The sequence below is a fragment of the Zalophus californianus genome, chromosome 9, assembly GCF_009762305.2.
Source record: "Zalophus californianus isolate mZalCal1 chromosome 9, mZalCal1.pri.v2, whole genome shotgun sequence".
NCBI lineage: Eukaryota > Metazoa > Chordata > Mammalia > Carnivora > Otariidae > Zalophus > Zalophus californianus.
In genome coordinates this window covers 25,326,101-25,339,109 of record NC_045603.1, presented here as the reverse complement: position 1 = coordinate 25,339,109, position 13,009 = coordinate 25,326,101, and the positions used below count along the sequence as shown (strand labels likewise).

General features: G+C 37.7%; 1 protein-coding gene across 7 annotated transcripts in view; it reads right to left on the bottom strand.

Annotated features, from left to right (window-relative positions):
• Positions 1–13,009, bottom strand: part of NTN4 (netrin 4) — a 108,838-nt gene that overhangs the window by 16,271 nt on the left and 79,558 nt on the right. For 3 of the 7 annotated variants that reach the window (XM_027594986.2, XM_027594981.2, XM_027594983.2), the window contains 3 exons: positions 11,411–11,473; positions 3,018–3,231; positions 2,557–2,672 (listed from right to left, as the gene is read on the bottom strand). In XM_027594986.2, the coding sequence (XP_027450787.1) occupies positions 2,557–2,672; positions 3,018–3,231; positions 11,411–11,473 (393 nt within the window). The remainder of the gene's footprint in view (positions 1–2,556; positions 2,673–3,017; positions 3,232–11,410; positions 11,474–13,009) is intronic. The other 4 variants (XM_027594987.2, XM_027594984.2, XM_027594982.2 and 1 more) reach the window with 3 other exon arrangements.

Genomic DNA, 13,009 nt, shown 5'->3' with positions numbered 1-13,009 from the left:
AAAAAACATGACACTAAATATTTTACTTATTAATATTATTAGTTGTCTTCCTCCACAAGAATGTAAGCTCCTTGGAGGTTGGGATTTTTATCTGTTCTGTTCCATTACTATATTTACAGTACTGGCATACATTGTGGGTATTCAGTAAATATTTGTTGGGTAGATGAATGAATTTATAAGGAATTACTAATTAGTGAGAAAATGACAAATTGGAAATACACAGAAAAAGAGACCTGAATGGTTAAGAAAGCATGAAAAGTTACTAAAACTGTTAGTAATCAGGAAAATACAATTTAAAATGGCAAGGTCCCAGTCCATACTCATCAGATTGGCAAAAGTTGAGAGATTTGATAATGTTAACTTTAGAAGCCCCAAAATATTAAATGAGTTGAATTGTGCCTGAGTTGGTGAGGTAGAATAGTGCTTGGCCCCTTGTATGTGCTTTATAAAAATTTGTTAAATAAATACAAAGTATCAGTGAGGATATAAAGCAACAGGATATCATACTTTGCTTGTAGATGCAAATCTGTATAACCACTTTGGAGAGCTATTTGGCAATATGTGGTAAATTTGATAAAAAACCATACTAGTGGCCCAACAGTGGCTAGGTTTTACCCTAGGAGAAGATCAGCAAACTTTTTCTATAAAGGGATAGATAATAAAGGTGTTAAGATTTATGAGCTGAGACAAAATTAAAGATACTATGCAGGTATTAATATAACTATTTAAATTATAACTATAAACCTTAGAGCAGGTAGCTTGTGAGCTGTAGAAAAACAGTTGGCAGGCCAGATTTGGTCTGAGGGCCAGTTTGCCAGCCCTGCTCTAATGAAACTTTTTTTTTTTTTTTTTTTTTTTTTTGGTGAATCTCCTTCTTAAGTGCACCAAGTCACATTTAAGAGAATATTCGTTGGGGCGCCTGGGTGGCTCATTCAGTTAAGTGTCTCTTTTCGGCTCAAGTCATGATCCCAGGGTCCTGGGATCCAGCCCCGCATTGGGCTCCCTGCTCGGTGGGGAGTCTGCTTGTCTCTCTTCCTCTGCCTGTCCCCCACAGTGCTCATGCTCTCTCTCTCTCTCTCAAATAAATAAAATCTTTTTAAAAAATTATTTTAAAGAAAACATTCGTTATAACATTACATAAAATTGGAAATTAGAAATATCCTAAATGGCAGATAATGAGAGAATAAAAAGTGGCATATTCAAGTAATAGAATGCATAAATCTAAAAAAAATACATATTCAGATCAAAGAAAGTTTTAAAGGCATAGGTAAGTTATCATGTGCATGCAATTTTAAAAAACACTCTATTTATATATGTAGTAATAGTAAAAACATTAAAGATAATGATAAATACCAAAATTCAGGTTAGTGGTTATTCTGTGGAGTAAGGGAGGCTAGTGAAGTTGGAGATTGGTACAGGTCTTCGAATGTATCTATAACACTTTAAAATTGAAATGAAAATATGAAACAATTATGGCAAAACATAAAATTTGGTTAACAGTAGCTGGTGTGTATATGGGTGTTAATAATACATTTTTGGCATTTGTAATGTTTAATAAAAAGAATTTTTTGGTGACAATTTCACAATACACACAAATCATTATGTTGTACACCTAAACTAATATGTTATATGTCAATTATACCCCAATAAAAATTAAAAAAATTATTGTAAGTTTCATTTGGATCATTTTGGGAGCCCTTTACAACCAAATGCTGACACAAGATTTCATGCCCACATTTGTGTTTGTGTTATGGAGCAAGTTGGTGCTGAACAGAACCACTTGACTTTCTATAAGAGAAGAATAGAGGCAGGATCAACACAGAAACCAGGTATTCACACCAATATCACAGCATGCTCATCAAACAAAGGAACAGATAAACATCATAGGAAAATAGAGTCAGGAAATAGTAGTATAGACTTCGTAGACCCAAAGAACCATATTTATGTAGGAAAGAGTGTTTTGGCTTCAGTAAAAATCATTCTTTATATTCAATTAATGGTGTTATTTTGAATTTTATTAGTTTTGTTATTTGGCTTATAATTAGTTTTATAAAATTATTTTTGTTTTCTAGTTGTAAAAAAGATATAAACATAAGGAGTTTACACTTAGCTTTGTGTATTTTAAGTTTCGTTAGGTCTATAAGAATATTTTTCCTTTAAATGGATCTCTACATTTCCAAACGTAATATATTCAATTAGCTCTCACCTGTGTAAAACAGTATGTTTTAGAGAGAGAGAAACACACCAAAACACTAACAGTTTGGGTAATGAGATTTGGGTATTTTTTTACTGTGATGTTTTGCATTTTCCAGATTTTCTATACTAATTAGAAATGTTATGCTAATAATCAGAAAATAAACAAAAGCTTGTTAAAATACTCTTTGGCTATCTTTTAATAGTTTTATGCTAACGGGCAGGGGTGTCACTATTTTATTAACCTCAGAACTAAAGAGTTTCCCTGGTAGGATCCAAGAGTTGTTTCCTGGTTTGTCACAAATCACTGTTACTCGAGACCAGACCTGGAAATATGATAACTGGTTATATCCATTGTCTCACCTGAGTGTCGAAGTGCAGAAAATCCTTGCTCATCCTCCCACTCCCAGGCTGGCTCGCTTTTATTGTGCATGGAATGGAAGTCAGGAATTTCTTGATACCAGTCTATGTCTGTGCTGCTAATAAAATAGAAAATGATGAAGTTAAGGACTCTCTTAGAACTTGAATGAAATGAACATATGTATGGAGACTTAAACCTAATCAGGTACCTTGCCATCCTTTTAGTTTTCAGAAATAGTGTTTTAAGGGCCTATTGTTAAGAATAATTTGTTCCGCAAAATGAACCAGACCATCTCTAGAATCTTGCAAGAACAAATGACTCTGCAGTTTGACAAAGATTCTTGAAAGAGCTGTGCAAATACATCTTTGCTGCACTGATAGCATGCAAGATTTTCCAAATCACTACCAGATCTTCAAAAGAATCTGAAGGACACATGGACAGAGCAAGAGCCACGAGCATTCACCTGCTGATGCAGTCTCCTGTGAGTGGGTCACAGCTCCCTGCGCAGTCACAGGGCCTGCAGCCGTAGTCTCCAAAGCCCCAGTACCCCACCATACACCTGTCACAATGTGGCCCTGCCACCCCAGGCTTGCAAGGGCAGTCACCATTGCTGGGGTCACAGAAGGTCACCGAGTTGAAAGGAAGGACAGCTGATCCAACTGGATGACAGGAACACACTACAAGAGAGGACACACAAGGATCAATGAGTAACTGGTTATCTGTGATCTGTAGAGATCAGTCCTGAAATGGTTTCCCTTCACCACCCAGCGTACCCCTCTGGCTCCTCCTTTAGCCAGTTGGTATATGCTCAGAGAATGAAAACTAATTAAATTACAGATGAGAAGATAAAATCAGGAAAGCACATTTGCTGCAAAATGAACTACATTATTTATTCTAAATTAGAGGGCATTAAATATGAATGGATTTTCCTTGGGGTGTTGAGAATGAATCAGCAAAGAAGACAAAGAAGGAGCAGTTAGCCAGAAAGGAAAAAAAATCATGAGAGTATGGTGTTCTGGAAGCTAAACAAAGTTTCAACATCAGGTAGGCAACATCAACTGTGTTAAATGCTGATAGTCCCAAGAAGATGGGGATTGGGAATATATTTTTGCATTTGACAAAATGAAGACCATTGGTGTCTTGACAGGAACAGTTTCACTGTAATGATGAGTGGTGAACCTATCTGAAGAGGACTCAGGAGATGGGAGTAGAGGACTTTGAGCATGAGAACAGACAGCTCTTTTGAGGAGCTTTTCTATAAGGGCACGGAAATGTGGTGGTAGCTAAAACTGGAGGGTGATATGAAAGTAAGTGGGTTTGAGTTTTTGTTTTGTTTATTTTAATATGAGAAAAATTGCAACAGATTTGATGTTGATGGGAATGATCCAAGAGAGGGAAAAATTGATGACCAGAAGAAAGCTGGGAGCATTGTTAGAGGGATATTTAAGCATAATGGAGTAAGGAAGATAGACAGGATCTGGTGCAGAAGAGAAGGTGCTGGCCTTCGGTAGGAACGTGATCAGTTCATAGTAACAGGACGCAGGGCAGAGCATATGGACTCAGATGCAGGAAAGTGGATAAATGCAAGAGTGGGAGCTGGTAGAACTTTTCTTCTGATTGCTTGTATTTGATGGATGAAATAGGAAGGAAAGTCATCAGGTGAGAGAGATGAAGAGCGGCAGTGGGAGAGTGAATGAGAGACATAGAAAGTGAATATTATAATTTCCAGACACCTTTAAAAGCCATACTTGAGGTTAGTGTAGTCATGAATTTATAGTGATACAGCCAAGAGGGTTCAGGTTTGAGATGGGAAGAAAGCTGGATTTAATTTGCATGGTGTTATGGACTGACTCTGTACCCTCCAGATTCGTATGTTGAAGCCTAGTCTCCAGTGTGATGGTATCTGGAGGTGAGGTCTTTGGGAGGTTTGGATGCGGTCTTGGGGGGTAATGAGATTGGTGCCCTTATAAGGGGATGAAAATCTCCATGCTGTCTTCTCTGCGAAGGATGTGAGGCTACAATTAGAAGCTGGCAGTCTACAATCCAGAAGAGAACTCTCACCAGCACCCAACTGTCCTGAACCTCAGTTTCTTCAGTTGGGTATCTAGGTCTCATGGAAATTTCGAGGATGAAATGATTTTAAATGAAATTATTTCAGCAAGATACATAGCACAGTCTGACACTTACTAGGCCAGTTCTTCCTGCTAAATCTCAACTGATAATACTCTAGATGCCACTCCCTCCTTTATCCCCTTGGAAACATCTTCTATTGATTCATTTCTTTGTCATTAAAATCACAGTCTGGCTTCAGTCTGGCTTCAGATCTCAACTACTGACTGTGTGACTTCGGAAAGAGACCTAGCTTCTCGTTATCCCAGTTTTCTTGTCTTTAAAATGGAAATGAGAACCATATTCTTCCCCATACGGTTGTTGTGTGGATAAAAGGAGATCATGCACGTAGTGTATGGCTACATTAGTGTGCTGTCTGGCACCTGGTTAATTAATCGTGAACTAACAATTTAATTCAACAAGTAATTCTTATAGAGGTATAGGATCTATGCTTGTCTAAGTAATGGTGTCAGTCCTTAAGGAACTCATGGTCTTGTTGGGGAAACAGAGGAGTAAATAAAAACTTGCCATATACTGTGACTAGGTACTCTAAAAGAGGCCTGTGCATTCTACGGGAGCACAGAAAAGGGAACACAGGCTGACGGAATCACATGGGGATTCTTTCTTCTAAAATTTAATTTTATTTTATTTAAATTCAATTAATTAACATATGAGTGTATTATTAGTGTCAGAGGTAGAGGTCAGTGATTCATCAGTCTCACATAACAACCAGTGCGGACACCTGGGTGGCTCAGATGGTTAAGCGTCTGCCTTCGGCTTAGGTAATGATCCCAGGGTCCTGGGATCATTTAAAATGATGATCAAGATCTTTAAAAAATACAAACCAAACCAAACAAACAAACAAAAAAAACACCCAGTGCTTATTACATCACATGCCCTCCTTAATGTCCATCACCCAGTTACCCCATCCCTCCACCCCGCTTCCCTCCGACAACCCTCAGTTTGTTTCCTATAGTTAAGAGTCTCTTTGTCTCCCTGATTTCATCTTGTTTTATTTTTCCCTCTCTTCCCCTATGATCCTCTGTTTTGTTTCTTAAATTCCACATATCAGTGAGATCATATGATAATTGTCTTTCTCTGACTGACTTATTTTGCTTAGCATACCCTCTCGTTCCATCCACATCATTGCAAATGGCAAGATTTCATTTTTTGATGGCTGAGTAATATTCCATTATATATATACCACATCTTCTTTATCCATTTATCTGTCAATGGACATCTGGGCTCTTTCCATAGTTTGGCTATTGTGGACATTGCTGCTATGAACATTGGGTGCAGGTGCCCCTTCAGATCACTCCATTTGTATCTTTGGGGTAAATACCGAGTAGTGCAATTGCTGGGTCATAGGGTAGCTCTATTTTGAATTTTTGAGGAACCTCCATACTGTTTTCCAGAGTGGCTGCACCAGCTTGTATTCCCAACAACAGTGTAAGAGGGTTCCCCTTTCTCTGCATCCTCACCAACATTTGTTGTTTCCTGACTTGTTAATTTTAGCCATTCTGACAGGAGTGAAGTGGTATTGCTTTGTGGTTTTGATATTGTATTTCCCTGATGCCGAGCGATGTTGAGCATTTTTTCATGTGTCTGTTGGCCATTTGGGTGTCTTCTTTGGAGAAATGTCTGTTCATGTCTTCTGTCCATTTCTTGATGGGATTATTTGTTTTTTGGGTGTTGAGTTTGATAAGTTCTTTATAGCTTTTGGATACTACCCCTTTCTCTGATAAAACCTTTGCAATTATCTTCTTCCATTCTGTAGGTTGTCTTTTGGTTTTGTTGACTGTTTCCTCTGCTCTGCAAAAGCTTTTTTATCCTGATGAAGTCCCACTAGTTCATTTTTGTCTTTGTTTCCCTTGCCTTTGGAGACGTATCTAGCAAGAAGTTGCTGCGGCCGAGGTCAAAGAGCTTGCTGCCTGGGTTCTCCTCTAGGATTTTGATGGATTCCTGTCTTACATTTAGGTCTTCCATCCATTTTGAATTTACTTTTCACATGGGGATTTTAAAGGAGGGGTCATTTAGATAACTGAGCTGATCCTAAAAGATGAGTAGGAGTTTACAAGCTGAAAAGGAGGAGGAAGATAGGCAGGTGTGTATCCCAGTCTTTAGATACTCTCCCCATGGCATTTATTTTAAATATGAAAACAAAATTTAATTGTGGTAAAAAACACATACCACAAAATGTAGCACCTTCACCATTTTTAGCTGAGTTTTATGTGTCTGCATTATATGTGGAAGCTCTTACCGCTCCCTGAAAATGTGAAGCTCTTTCCTGCCCTGGTGTCCCTTGTCATTCCTGCATTGACTTACTCTTGTCCATCTGGACCCTGACATGCTTCCTTGTCCCACTCCCTCCAGACAAGTGTAGCACTCTCTCCTCTTTGCTGAGAGATAGTGTATATCTCTATTTTCTGTGCATCATAGTACATCATTATTATTCATTTTATGCCTGTTGCCCTTACGACTAGACTCTGCACTCATTGACAGAAAGCTCTTTATCTTCTTATTTTTGTTTTCCAGTCGCCAGAACAGGGTCTGGTATATCGGAGATGCCCACATCATCACTTGTGAAATTGACCTGAAGGATATTCCAGGCTGTGGGGGTCATGTGTGAAAGGGCATGGCCTCTTTGGGGAGTGTGAGAATTTTAGAGTGTACATTGAGTGGAAAGCAGTTGGAATTGATGAGGCAAAAGAAAAAAGCCACAGAGTTAGGGTTGGAGCCAGACTGTAGAAGGGCTGAACCCAAGAAGTTGAATTTTACCTTGTGGGTATGAAGAGCCATAGAAAGTAACACTTTGAAAAAGCAGAATTATGACCTGGTTATAATTTAATTTTGAAGATACTTTTGTGGCATTGCGTGAAACAGACTAGAGTAGGGAGAGACTGATAGCAGGGAAATGAAAGAAATGAGAGAGAACAAGGAACTGGACTAAGAGAGTAGATGCCGGAGCAGGAGGAAAGGTTGAAATGATAGGAATGAGGAGGAAGAAGGCACTGTTGAGAGACAAACAGAAATTGAGGAAGATTTTCACATTTCTAGCTTATGAAAGTGAATGACTAATATTTCTCCTAAGTTAGCAAGGCATTGTTGATTTGTTATTTGTTTTTAATTAATTAACTAGGAAATAATTTGCAGTTATATAATATGTAACACACAATGTATCAACATGTATCAAAGTGCTATGTGAAGACATTAAATGAAATCACATAATCCAAATATAAACATTTCATTGTTTTGAGATGACTAAAACAATAGTTACTGCAATATTCAGTTCTAAGTCAGCTTGGTTCATGACAGCAGATAGGGGAGCCAGAAAAAAGATGTCTTGGACTTCCATCCTATTGCCACCATTATCTTTTACTCTAATAGAAAATTCAAGCCTTTCTAGGATTTGACCTCTTTGTACTACCTTATACTTGAAAACCTACACACATTTCAGGAATGGCCAGAGAAGAATGTGATTCTATCACATGTGCTAGTGGATTTCTGTCAGTGTGACTTTTTACATAATTACAAGATAAAAATACCATTTGGAAACTATGCAGAACTAGCTCCAGGCAGACAGCACTGACACTTTTCATGACATACTTTTCAAACTGCACACCAAGGCCTGCTTGCATACCTGTCTCTGAAAGTTTGTGGAACAGTCAATATTTGACACATATAATCTACATTTCTTATTTTCTTCCAAAATGCAAATATATTTTCTTCTTGCTTGGGGAAAAAAAAAAAGGTGTGCCTAGACTCTGGTTCAGGTTGTGATTCTCCAACATATATTTCTTACTGATTATTGGTTCTAAAGTGCAACCCAAGCACTTAGCTTTTTTACATATTCATTTTTTTAAAATATATTTTTTTAAGATTTTATTTATTTATCAGAGAGAGAGAGACAGAGGCAGGCAGAGGGAGAAGCAGGCTTCCTTGCTGAGCAAGGAGCCTGATGTGGGACTCGATCCCAGGACCCTGGGATCATGACCTGAGCTGAAGGCAGACGCTTAACCGGCTAAGCCACCCAGGTATCCCTTTTTTTACATCTTCATTACGATGAAGGCCAAAGTTGCTGAAGTGGCAACCCAGTTAGCATGACATAAATCCTTGACATAAGCTTTGTCTTTTTGTTGGCAGATTATAGTAAAGATGGAACTATTATCATATACTATCATTCTGAACTTAATTATTTTTTTTATTATAATTTTTGGTAAAGCTCTAGTGAGTTGTCTTTAAAAGCCAAAATGGTGCTTTGAGTGGCAGCTAGATATATTTAAAAGCTATATGGCCTGGGCGCCTGGGTGGCTCAGTCGTTAAACGTCTGCCTTCAGCTCAGGTCATGATTCCGGGGTCCTGGGATCGAGTCCCACATCAGGCTCCCTCCTCGGCAGGAAGCCTGCTCTCCCTCTCCCACTCCCTCTGCTTGTGTTCCTGCTCTCTCTGTCTCTGTCAAATAAATAAAATCTTTAAAAAAAATAAAAAAAATAAAAGCTATATGGTCTAAATATTAAATGATTCATTATTGGAATACTTATCACCCCTCCCAAGCCTCTCCCCTAAACCATTTGCCCACTGCTGCTCTCTCAGCCAAACTGACAGAATAAAATTATTGAAAATATCACTTTGAATTCCTAAATATTGTCACAAGATTTCTTTAATAATGCAAATGACAAATTTTAAATAGTACATTCTGTACTGATGTGTTCTAAGTAATCCTGAAATAATAATACAAAGTATTCAAAACAGGTGAGATTGAAGAAAGGAAATGGGTACTTTTACAAAAGATTTCACAACAGGTTCCCTTCAAATAATGAATATATAATTGCTAAATATTATTCAAATTTTATTTACAGATACATGTTTGCAGCAATACATCTATTGTGTGAAACACTGTCCCTCTATGAGCATTTACAGAAAAGAGTTAAGACATGGGGCTGTTCTGGAGTATCTTCTACCAGGAAACATACTGTTCATGAAACAATGGTTGAACACATTTTTAAATAACCTTGTTTATCTACATGGCTCTGAAATTAATAATTGTTTCAATCACAATACAGCTTGTTCGGAAATTGCCTGTAAGATCTTTTAGGAAGACAGAAAATAAAACAAAGGCAATATAAGAGAATTCATAAGGGCACCAACTTAAAATCAGACTAGATGAGTTCAAATTCTGGTTATGAGGCTTAGTCTTTATAAGAGTTTGTGAAATTAACTTCCTCACTTCAATTTTCTTATTGATAGAGTAAGAGGAATAATACCTACACCATAAGGTACCTGTGTGAGGCCTGATTAAGATACTGTATATAGTTAGCAATATATCAAGAATTAATAGCATCAAATGCTCAGAGAGTAACTGTGATTATTATCTGGCCAACCATATTAAAACACTTTTTTTTTATTAAGTAATGTCTATGCCCAACATGGGGGCTCGAACTCATGACCCTGAGATCAAGAGTTGCATACTCTACTGACTGAGCCAGGCTGACACCCCAACATATTAGTTTTTAGAAGTCCACCATTCATTCATTCATTCATTCACACCTTCACCAAAGAGTTTTTGAACTTTGGTGTTAACATGAACCAGAGGCTGAAGATATACAGGAATACAGAGTCATAACTAACTCTTCAGTGAATCAAGAGAGATATGCAAATACATAATTACAGACAGTAAATGTTGTAACAGAGGTAGCCCAGGGTGCATGGGAACACAGAGAAAAGAGCAATAACTGCCTTATTGCAGATATGAGGGTTTTTTTTTTAAACAATTTTAACAATTTGGTTTCCAAAATAGGCTGAAATTATTCACTTTGCCCCTGGGAGGAATTTGGTGACAAACAGCTTTCTTGATTGTCTTACAGAATTAGGTTACTCTCCTACTACATGTTCTTTTCTTTGGATCACATAAATTCCATCTGCTCTTACTCTCCTTTTGTGGATGAGAGTATACTGAAAAAAAGTAGGGTATGATCTATGATCCTCTTGTTTATAGGGAGATATCCCACCATGTAGTCTAGGACCAGAGTCACAGCTGTCAACCTACATGAACATAATAAATATGTAAACAGGAATACAAAATGGCCAGGGACATATAATGGGAGCGTTATGGCTTCCTTTATTCTGATGGGGTTGCTAAAGCTTTTGGTGGTGGAGTCAAAGGAAACCATCATTCCCTTTTCTCTTTATTCCTACCTTCACCCGAACTCTAGGAGTCGTTTGCACACCTTTCATTCAGAGTGATCCGTGATGCCAAGCTTACTGTTGAAACAACCAGTTGAGTTCAGCATCTTACCCCTTTTAAAAATCACCAGGACTCCTTAGTATTACCTGATGGCTGTAGCTTTTGCTATTCTGTTAGTAAAAGCGACACTGGGAGCAAAACACCCTGAAAGTATTTGCTCCTGATTTAGCTTTTCTAAAAACAGAACTCAAAGTTCAAGGCCCTCAGCTGGGAAAGAAGCAGCTTGTCAAGCAAGGGCTTTCACGGCTGCCCAGTGGCCACTCCCTCAGCAGAGCCTCCCAGCCTCCCAACACTGTCTTACTCTGAAAAGGCCAAGGCCCTACATAATATCTGATGGGGAATTTTAAATATCAAAGCCACTTCAAGAGCTACCCCCTGAGGTTCTCAGAATTGGAGTTAAGGGCAATGACTGAGATGCAGCTCTAAACAGAAAAGAGACAGTATGATCTGTTATTACTGTATCAAGCACAAAGTTAAATGTTAGATAAAATGAAGTCTTCTACCTTTTTTGGTACTGTTTTCTCCTTTCCTTCTACTATCAGTTATTTTCGCTAGCGGTTGAACAACTATGGAAAAATAAAGAAAAATCTGTAAACAAAGGCAATTGTCAAAGGTAATATGGTTTACCCCTTTACTCTCCTAGGGAACATTTTTTTTAATTCATCCTTTAAATATAATATACATTGTATGTTGAATGTATACATTCAAAGGTAGCTAGTGCCACAGTATTCAAGATGAATGTTAATTTCAAATAAAATTATGCAAGAATAAATCTACTAAGAAAATAATCTAAATTAAGACTTGCCTTTCGCTTACTGAAGTGCAGTGTCTCCTGAGTTACTGTATATCCCACACTGAAGGAGATTCATGTATGCATAAATCTAGTCATTTGTGCCCCTACTAAATGCTTTAAAAAAATAAATGTAAGGTATTTAAGTATGTTTCCTATGTTTTCTATAAACTTTAAGAGTAATGAAAATAAATACAAAAGTCATACCCTTTATTTTTAATGCTTTACTATGTGACCACTGCTCAGACCCTCAATTTGATTTCTGTATCTTTCCTTTCCTGTTTACTAGTTGTAACTGAGCCAGTTACTATTTATTCCTGGGTATATCTAAAAGATCTTAGACAGCCAAATAGCCAATTTTATATTCCTGGGTTGCTACCTCAGTTAAAACTGAAGAATTTGTACTTTTGAGTGTACAGACAAATTCCGTTACAGGAAAACTTTTAAGTGTAATTTTAGACACTGTATTTCGCTCTGAGGAATTTGGTTATATCAAACACCATTATCTTTTTGTTGAAGAAAGCCTCCTGTATTCCCAATCCACGCAAGGCACCATCTACCCAGGCGCCCAGTCAGGAAACTGGGTCATCCCTAACTCCTTTTTCCTTTGGATAAGGAATCCCTATTGACCCCATCTACCTTCTCCTTTGAATTGATGTGGTTCATCCCTGCTATAATCTATCATGGTACCCCTTTTTTCATAATGTATTGCAGTTTTGTTTTGTTTTTTAAAGATTTTATTTTCAAGTAATCTCTACACCCAATGTGGGGCTTGAGCTCACAATCCTGAAATCAAGAGTCACATGCTCCACTGACTGAGCCAGGTGCCCCTGCAGGTTTTAATTACATATTTATGTGAATAAATGTATACTCTGTTTCTATGGCATTAGGGACTCTGTTTTGTTGTATATACAGTGAATAGGATAGGCCTGCCACAAAGTAAGCACTGAGTAAATCTGTGTTGAGTTTTAAAAAATGGATGAATTATTGTCACTTAATATATATTTCTTAATGATTGATGTTCTTCTGGCCTCCAGTGTAATCTCTCTATGATTTTTCACCTCCCTGCTGTCTCTGTAGTACACTGTGAAGGCCTAGAAGGTAGAAACCACATCTTTCATCTCTGTATCCCCAAAACCTAGGACCCATGCTGACCCATTTTAGGGACTCACTCAATCTTTGTTGAATGAATGTTCCTCTGAATGAGTGACAACCATGAAATATGTGTTGAGGAACCTACTGAAAGGCTCATATTATTTCTTTTATACGTTTTTAGTATTTTAGCACCACAGCATTGCAATCACAAGACACT